This window comes from Electrophorus electricus, chromosome 24 (assembly GCF_013358815.1).
Source record: "Electrophorus electricus isolate fEleEle1 chromosome 24, fEleEle1.pri, whole genome shotgun sequence".
In the NCBI taxonomy this organism is placed as follows: domain Eukaryota; kingdom Metazoa; phylum Chordata; class Actinopteri; order Gymnotiformes; family Gymnotidae; genus Electrophorus; species Electrophorus electricus.
The window spans coordinates 10,853,972-10,863,404 of NC_049558.1; the positions used below are offsets into that span (position 1 = coordinate 10,853,972).

At 40.5% G+C, this 9,433-nt stretch overlaps 1 protein-coding gene across 1 annotated transcript; it reads left to right on the forward strand.

Annotated features, from left to right (window-relative positions):
• Window positions 1-3,583: 3,583 nt before the first annotated feature.
• LOC113586894 (transcription factor-like 5 protein) lies at window positions 3,584-9,311 on the forward strand. Its single transcript, XM_027025295.2, has 7 exons — window positions 3,584-3,627; window positions 4,119-4,817; window positions 4,935-5,091; window positions 5,282-5,432; window positions 5,680-5,893; window positions 8,903-9,044; window positions 9,180-9,311. The coding sequence occupies exons 2-7, from the start codon at window positions 4,120-4,122 to the stop codon at window positions 9,309-9,311; spliced, it is 1,494 nt and encodes a 497-aa protein (XP_026881096.2). The 5' UTR covers window positions 3,584-3,627; window position 4,119.
• The last annotated feature ends 122 nt before the right edge of the window (window positions 9,312-9,433 follow it).

Below are 9,433 nucleotides of genomic sequence, written 5' to 3' on the forward strand. Positions count from 1 at the left end.
ACACGTATGTACATGATAGACTTGATAAAATGGTCAAATAGTTTAGATATAAGATGTCAACAGAAAACAAATTGAGGCACAGTGAAAAAGTTTTGCAGTTAATGAATTTCCTCCAAAGTTACTCTTATTCTCCACCAGGGTGAACTAATTGAAATTTCCTTTTATTTATATATATATATATATATATAAAACAGGAAATTGCTTGTAGATTTTGCATGTTAATTACTTAATTGCAAAATAAATATTCATTTTGGAACTTTATCACTACCACTATTTGTTTTCTATTGACAAATAAGAAATTGTCCCGCTTATAAAAATAGTCATCCAAATAAGTATAATTAAAGCACTTCCTTGGTGACAGATGCACAACACAGGAACCAACTGCCTTTTCAAAGTTAGTTATTAATCTGCCAATAAAATGAAATACTTTTTGGGCTTCATGCAGATGCAGTTAAACTCCAAGCCAAGGTGTGTAATCAACCATTCCAGTCAGCCAAGATCTCTGAAAAAGCAGTGAAACATCTTTAGAACATGTTACACCTGTCACCAGGAAAACATAACATTTTTAAATTCAACTATAGATTCATTAATGTTTCACCTAGAGTTAGTTACATTTAGTGGACAGTGATCCAAGTGCACTTTACCTTAGTTTCCTTGCTTCCTTGCTGAAGTGAAAACAGAGCACTGGATGTTCTCCCAGGACAGGAATGCAGGACAAAAGTCTATTTCAGTGATTGTGTGACTGGTTATCATTTTACGCAGTTGTTTTTGTAATAGCAACTTTCTCCATCAATAAGTAAAGTTTTAAGAAATTGAATCTGAAAGTCAGAAAATGGAACTGTCAAAGAAAGTGAAATGATTTATTTCCTATTCAAAGACAAAGGAAGACAAACTTTACCTCTTTTACCTTCAGTGTCCAGGATTTCAATGCCCTGTGCATCTGTCAGTACAAATAAGTCTTCAGTGTCCACAGCTTCTCTGACTTTGTCAAGCATTACTGGAACATTCTGTAAACCACAATATAATGATTCTGTTGGGAATCAGCTTCCCCTCTCCAAGATCTGCAAGATGAACAGATGTGAGAAACAAAACTAAATTAGAAATAGGTTTTAAGTTAGGTTTAGATTTTAAAAGTGGAAAACCCACTGATAACAGAAGCATTATTACAATCAGAGCAAAAACTGCAGTTTAACCTAGATCAAGAATTTTTGGAAAAAGTATGCATAGAAATAGATGGACTTCAATTTGTAATTATAAAACTCCAAAGTTCTTATATACATTTCCATTAATTGCAAGTTATACAACCTTATGCCCTGCCAAAACCTGGCACAACATTGCAAATGTTGCAAAGGATTACTGCAATGTGATAATTGAAGAAAAACATTACGTTAGTAGTTATTTTACCATAATGACCCATACCCCTCATCTACGCTATTAGCTAACACGCTGACTTACTGACAGATTTTTGGTGTTAAAGCTGTATTTTCTGAACAAGATACACATTCATAAAATTAAACACTTTGCTAATATAAATTTCTACCATTAGTTTTAAGATAAATGAATTAACACCAACACTGGTGATTCTATTCTAGCTTCTTACATTGGTGAGCTAAGCTACCTAATGTTATTACTAAAAAAACCTTTTTTATTCAAAGGTTTAACCGCATACCCAGAAAATCTGGCTGATATTTTCCCCAGTCAAGTCATCCTCTAATAAGATGATTCGAGTATTACCCTAAAGAGCATTAACAAGTCCATAGTGTGAAGTTCCCATAAAGCTTCTCTTCTGCAGCAGAACGGTACCGTTTACGTGCCCCATAGACATGTATACATGACCTGTATAACCTGTTACTAACTCCCTCTTAGGCATGAAGTAAGAAAATGTATCAATAGAAAGTGAGCAAAAATCTAAATATGTCCAATTATAATATTCCATGTATTTGTTTTTGATGCATTGAAAAAAATATAAAAATCCAAAATTCAAAATAAGGAGATGTGTGGTTCTCCGTTTTACTATTTTAGGGTTTGAAACGGAAACCCATTCATGAGCAGCACATGGACCAGGACATATTTACATACAATAACATTTACATATATTTACATATTTCCTCCACCAAGATGACCATACCCAAACTGCAAGGTACCCCACTCTGGAGAGCCACAGTTTACTTCTTATCCCCCACCCACCCAAAGGTTAGATTAGATTAAACGAGTTATATTTACCTAAAGAAACAAAACAAGTCTTGTTGGCCAAAGTATTTGTGCCAGTCTCAGGTGACCTTGTTAGAAGCGTCTGATCCGGCAGCCTTGGTCTGTATCGTAACCTTCTGATCCGGCAGCGCTGGTCTGTATCGTAACCGTCTGATCTGTATCGTAACCATCTGATCCGGCAGCGCTGGTCTGTATCGTAACCGTCTGATCCGGCAGCGCTGGTCTTTATCGTAACCGTCTGATCCGGCAGCGCTGGTCTGTATCGTAACCGTCTGATCCGGCAGCGCTGGTCTTTATCGTAACCGTCTGATCCAGCAGCGCTAGTCTGTATCCTAACCGTCTGATCCAGCAGCGCTGGTCTGTATCGTAACCGTCTGGTCTGTATCCTAACCGTCTGATCCGGCAGCGCTGGTCTGTATCCTAACCGTCTGATCCGGCAGCGCTGGTCTGTATCCTAACTGTCTGGTCTGTATCCTAACCGTCTGATCCGGCAGCGCTGGTCTGTATCGTAACCGTCTGGTCTGTATCGTAACCGTCTGATCCGGCAGCGCTGGTCTGTATCGTAACTGTCTGATCCGGCAGCGCTGGTCTGTATCCTAACCGTCTGATCCGGCAGCGCTGGTCTGTATCCTAACCGTCTGGTCTGTATCCTAACCGTCTGATCCGGCAGCGCTGGTCTGTATCGTAACCGTCTGATCCGGCAGCACTAGTCTGTATCGTAACCGTCTGGTCTGTATCGTAACCGTCTGATCCGGCAGCGCTGGTCTGTATCGTAACCGTCTGATCCGGCAGCGCTGGTCTGTATCGTAACCGTCTGATCCGGCAGCACTAGTCTGTATCGTAACCGTCTGGTCTGTATCGTAACCGTCTGATCCGGCAGCGCTGGTCTGTATCGTAACCGTCTGATCCGGCAGCGCTGGTCTGTATCGTAACCGTCTGATCCGGCAGCGCTAGTCTGTATCGTAACCGTCTGGTCTGTATCGTAACCGTCTGATCCGGCAGCGCTGGTCTGTATCGTAACCGTCTGATCCGGCAGCGCTGGTCTGTATCGTAACCGTCTGGTCTGTATCGTAACCGTCTGATCCGGCAGCGCTGGTCTGTATCGTAACCGTCTGATCCGGCAGCGCTGGTCTGTATCGTAACCGTCTGGTCTGTATCGTAACCGTCTGATCCGGCAGCGCTAGTCTGTATCGTAACCGTCTGATCCGGCAGCGCTGGTCTGTATCGTAACCGTCTGATCCGGCAGCGCTGGTCTGTATCGTAACCGTCTGATCCGGCAGCGCTAGTCTGTATCGTAACCGTCGTAAACGTCGGTTGGTGTTTTGGCAGTGAGCGCGAGCGTTATTAGAATCCTTCCCCATTAACTCTTGACTTCATACGAGACTTCTCGAGACTCAGCGCCTGCAGTTTACTCAGGTAACGTAACCGCAGCTCTTCTTCCCCTTTCTTTCTTTTCCTTTTTTAAACATCGTTTTTTGTGTGTTGTATTGTCAGTACAGTTATCTATACACATAGCTAGTGGGCTAAATTCTGCTAGCTGGTTAGCTATCTTAGCTGACAGGATTAGCTAACCTAGCTAGCCTACCTGACTTGCCTGCGCGAAGATCAACTCCAAGCGGGAAACAAAGGTAGTAAGCTAACGTTAATGTCCTCGAAACTAGCGTTAGCTTTAGCATGTTTCACAAAATAGCTTTTAGCTAGCTATGTTCTGTCATTAAGAAACAGAGTACTAGTTAGATGATGGGAGATATAACGTTTTAAGCTTATAATCAAATCCAGAAATGTCTTGACAGCCATCTAGTTAGTTAGCTAACTTGCTAGTGTTTTGCTAGCTACCGAATGAAGCGTCACTAGCCTGATTTAGAGGGACAGTTTACTAACAGTTTTTCTCTCTCTGCTTTTTAAAGAATGACCACCTCAGTAGCGTGCAAAGCACTGCATGTAACACCATCTGTGGGACAGTACGTATCTGATCCGGTCAGTGTCCTTGTCAACCAAAATGGCTGTGATCAAGGCTCGGTCGTCACTTCTGAGTATAACCTCTTGGAGATGACAGAGGTAGAATACACCCACCTTCAACATATTATTCAGTCCCACATGGAAGCGCAGGCTGTTGAACAAAACGAGTCAGAAGAGGTCAAGATACACCAGCTATCTAATATTGAGGGAATCCTCACTAACCACCCCAAGAGTGAGAGCGACTGCATGGCTAGCTCACCCCCACATACCACACCTGTTGGTCAACCAAGTGCTTCAGGTCCAATGTCTGTAGATGTACAGTACACCATTTCCGCATCTGCTCATGAAGGACCGGTAGACATTCGGGAAGTTAAAATGGTCCTGTACAGTGATCCAGGGAGCGGTGCAACTGTGGGGGAGAGGACGCCAACCAGCTACAGCGAAGTCCCAGATTCCGTGCTGGCGAAAGTGAGATGTGCCGTGGAGACTGCCAGGGAGCGGGGCATGGATCCTTGTGAACACAGAGGGGCAGCTCCTCTAGAGGGGAGATCCAATCCAGCTGCACGTGTGTGCTTGGAGAAGAGGTTTAACTGCAGCCCTTCTGAGCTAAGCAGACAGCAGGAGTCACAGGCAGCAGTTTTGAATACGTATGTTCTATCAGTCATTCCTACTTGTTATTTATTTATGAAATATGTTTAGCAAAAATGATGTTTAGCATAAGTGTTCTGTCTTTGCTGTGTGTGTCTACATAATACTTTTCTCAGATTTTTGTCAATGTTTCATCATTCCACGGATGTACGAAGCATAGCAATGCATTCAAAGTCAGAAAAATGGACAAAGCCAGACAAGACAGCTGCAGTAGAGTGTGCTTATCCATGTGGAGGAGCTCTCCTCAACACTCTGGCTCCCACTCGAAGTCAGGTACTCAAGAGTAAATGAATTTGAAAATGTATGAGAGTTTTGTCACTTTGAGGACTGTTTCTAGGTATCGACCTTGCAGTCATTCAAGATTTTGTGAATGTAGAATTTTTTAAATAACAATTTGAGCTCTATTTCTTGCAATAGAATTCATAAAATCATTATATTCTAGGGTTCAGGTCACTTCCCTCAGATATTGCAGGGCAGCAAACATCCAGATATGGTCGCTCCCAGGAACTTTACCTTCAGTTACAGACCAGATAAGAAAGCTGACTCTCTGTTAAGAGCCTCATGTATCATTCACACTGACGCAGCTGGTGATCAAGGGGGGATCAACCTTGAAAGTAGGTGTCATTTTAGAACCCTTAGTTGCTTGCCTTTCTTCGTGGTAATACATGTGTGTGAAAGGATACATTTTAAAGAATTGATCTTTTTCATCTTTTAGTTAAAATGTCAAGATTTGGTCTGCCATCTTAATTTTCTCCCATACCTTACATAATTGTTTATATATTTTGCTGTGCTCCTTTCTACTGCAGTCTTCTCCAACAGTGTTTTTTTTTCTTTTACATTTCCCTTGCTGTGGTTAAAAAGACAAGGTGATGGGGAAAGAAGCCCCTCCAGTGAAGCGTGCTAAGACACGAAGACCCAGGTCTGTCCAGGTTCGGGTGCCCAACATTGTACAGGGCCCCGGAGACTGGAAATCATCGAGTGTGATGCCTGGGTCCAAACCTAGTAGGAGAACAGGATCTCCTCTAGAGATCACTCAGCGCAGGGAGAGACACAACAGCAAGGAGAGAGACCGCAGGTAGAAGTCCTGTCCTAGTGGTGTCAGTTTAATGGATCAAAGTTTTCAAAATTGCCATCATTATCAGCTGGTCAGAGCACTGCTCTGGACCCCAGATTTCAAACTTTACCCCATATACACCACAGACAGCATGAGGATGTTGTTAACAGACTGAATATGCATGCGTAACTGTATCTACACGATCACGATGATTTCATTTATTGGTGTTTGTAAAAGTTAAAATGTTTCATTGAATATACAGTTGTGTTGAAAATAATAGCATTGTGTTTACAAACATGAGTAAAGCTCAGAATACTTATAATATTTTTTATTTCCATGCATTGGGAACACTGCACATTATATTCTAAATCAAAACATGAAGAAAAATATATACATTTTTAAATTACTTTACAGAAAATGAAGATAATGAATATTGGGCTGTTAAAAAAAAATAGCAGTGTCTGCATTTTTCTTCACAAACCTTTACTGCATAAACTGAAAAATCTTTAGGATTTAGCATTGCTGTGAATCACTAAACTAATATTTAGTTGTATAACCATTGTGTCTGAGAATTGCTTCACATCTGTGTTGCATGGAGTCAACCAACTTCTGGCACCTGTGAACATTGTAACCTCTTCAGCACATCTATTCCAGCCCAGGATGATTTGAAAACTTTCCACAATTCCTCTGCATTTCTTGGTTTTGCCTCAGCAAAAGCATTTTTGATGTCCCCTCACAAGTTTTCTATCGGATTAAGGTCCGGGGATTGGGCTGGCCACACCATAACTTTAATTTTGTTGGTCTGGAACCAAGATGCTTGGTTTCTTGTTGAAACACTCATTTCAAGGGCATTGCCTCTTCAGCATAAGGCAAGTATTACCTCTTCAAGTATTTTGATATATGCAAACTGATCCATGATCCCCGGTATGCGATAAATAGGCCCCACACCATAGTAAGAGAAACATCCCCATATCATGATGCCTGGACCACCATGCTTCACTGTCTTCAGAGTGTACTGTGGCTTAAATTCAATGTTTGGCATCTTGACAAACTGTCTGCGGCGCTTGGATCCAAAAAGAACAATCTTACTTTCCATCAGTCCACAAAATGTTTCTCCATTTCTCTTTAGACCAGTCTAGGTGTTCTTTTGGCAAATTGTAACCTCTTCAGAAATTATTTTTTTTTTTTTTTTTAAACAATGGGCCTTTGTGGGGGCTTCTTGACGATTAGATTAGCTTCACACAATTGTCACAGTACTCACAGGTAACTTCAAACCGTCTTTGATCACCCTGGAGCTGATCATTGGCTGAGTCTTTGCTATTCTGGCTATTCGATCCATTCGAATGGTAGTCTTCCGTTTTCTTCCACGTTTCTCTGGTTTTGCTTTTCATTTTAAAGCATTAGAGATAATTTTAGCCGAGCATTTTCTGCACTTCTTTATACATTTTCCCCTTTCCAATCGATCTTTTAATCAAAGTACGCTGTTCTTCTGAATAATGTCTGGAACGACCCATTTTTCTCAGGTTTTCAGAGAGAAATACATGTACAACATGTGTTTGCTTCATCTGTAAATAAGGGCCATCTGATTGACATCTGTTTTTCCACAGAATGAATGACCTTACTAATTGAACTCCACACTGCTATTATTTTGAACATGCCTGTTTCAATTAATTATTCAATTACACAAACTCAGCATGCATATCATGAATTTTGGGTCTGATGGTTTTCTATGACTCTACTACACCTCCTGGGAAGTTATTTGCCATGTAGTAATATAATTTCTACTAAAAACAGTGATTGATCTGGTTAGTCATGTTGGACTGCTATTATTTTGAACACAACTATTTTACAGAGATGGTTTGTAAAATATAAACATTTCAAGTTAAAGTAAGAACAGAGAATGTACAAATATTTTGAATTACAGGTTTAGTTAAAGTTTGTTTGCCTTGGTTGCATGTGTGAAAATGAGAGAAGACGTCAGTCTATATTTGCCTCAAGAAAGACTTCTGTCTACTATTTACAATCCCAGACTGCTGAGGAAACAGAAATGATGGGAATAGGGGCCTCTTATAGAGACCCAGAAAATGCATCCACTCTGCTAAGACATTTTGTATTTGTCCTGTCCTGTATTTATTATTGTTTATTTAATGACATTTTAGCACTATATTGGACTGTTTGCACTTGTGTAGCATGTTGTCTGTTGCATTGTTGTTTTGTGTTGCACCACGGTCCTGGAGGAACATTGTCTCGTTTTTGTTGTGCACTTGTATATAGCTGAAATGACAATAAAACCTCTTTGAACCTTTGAACAGCACATGAACATCTACAAAATCTGTCTGAGCACTGTTTCACTGAACCAGTCGCACAGCCCAGGCAGAAATGGACATGAAAGGAACACCAGTTCCACTGAGCAGTTGTCCTCTCCATGACGGAAAGAATATTCTCATCTGTACCCACTGTACTTGCCTCTGGCCAAACCTCTGTTCCATTGAATGAGTTTTTCTAACAGCAGGAGACATCATAAATGCTCAGAGATGTCAGCTTCTTTCTGAAAACAACAAATTCAGTATCCTAGATTATAAATGTTAACTAAACCATGAGTGTTTGAAAGCAGTCTGAGATTGTTTAATTTGCAATTTAAATGTCACTATTATTTAAGATATGGTGAATTGTACATTTTTGTTTACAATTTTAAACCTAGAAACTTTAATTGCAGGGGACTAAAACTGTTTTGGCACATATTTATACAGGTGAAATGAAAAATTTGCTTATACTTATTGCTTATACTTCTGATTTAAAAAGGAATATTTATTATTTTTTCTTCATTCATATTATGATTAAAATTTTGTAATTATCAAATTGTGAACCCAGTATGTTGAATCGAATTTAATTGTAACTACTCATCATTACACTCCTTTTCATCGGTTTAAAAAAATAAAATTGTAGAATGTGTAATTTGTTAGGTGACAAGCCTCCTAAAACCTCACATTTGATCACAGACTTCACATTGTAATGTATCCTGTTTGGCAGGAGAAGGATACGGCTGTGCTGTGATGAGCTGAATCTTTTGGTGCCGTTCTGCAACACTGACACTGACAAAGCCACAACGCTACAATGGACTACGGCCTTTCTCAAGTACATTAGAGAGATGTACGGAGACTCCCTCAAACAGGTGCAGCATCCACCAGACTGGATTTATAGTCTTTATCAGTGAGAACGCTTTTGTACAGTTCTCCATGACCAAACAAGGCCAATGAGTGATGATATAATTACTCTCATCCTGTAAAAAACATCTCTTCTGCTTCAGGACTTTCAGAACACGTTCTGTGGTAAGACTGGCATTCGGATCAAGCCCAGCTGTGACCAAGCAGTCCAGGACTGCCAGGGTATGGCTGTGAGTGAGCCAGGAATGACTGACCAACCCAGCCCTGCACAGTGATTATATGTACAAGTCAGATTTCAGGTTTTAGGTAGCATTGTTTTCAACCGCAGCTTGTCCCTTTATTTATGGACTATACAGTCTATTATAATTTATTTTACAAAGAAGAGGAACGTGGGAAT

Coding starts and splice junctions, on each gene's coding strand:
- LOC113586894 (XM_027025295.2), top strand. CDS start 4,120: ATGACCACCTCAGTAGCGTGCAAAGCACTGCATGTAACACCATCTGTG. Junction 5,092..5,281: donor TGGCTCCCACTCGAAGTCAG/GTACTCAAGAGT, acceptor CACTTCCCTCAG/ATATTGCAGGGCAGCAAACA. Junction 9,045..9,179: donor ACGGAGACTCCCTCAAACAG/GTGCAGCATCCA, acceptor CTTCTGCTTCAG/GACTTTCAGAACACGTTCTG.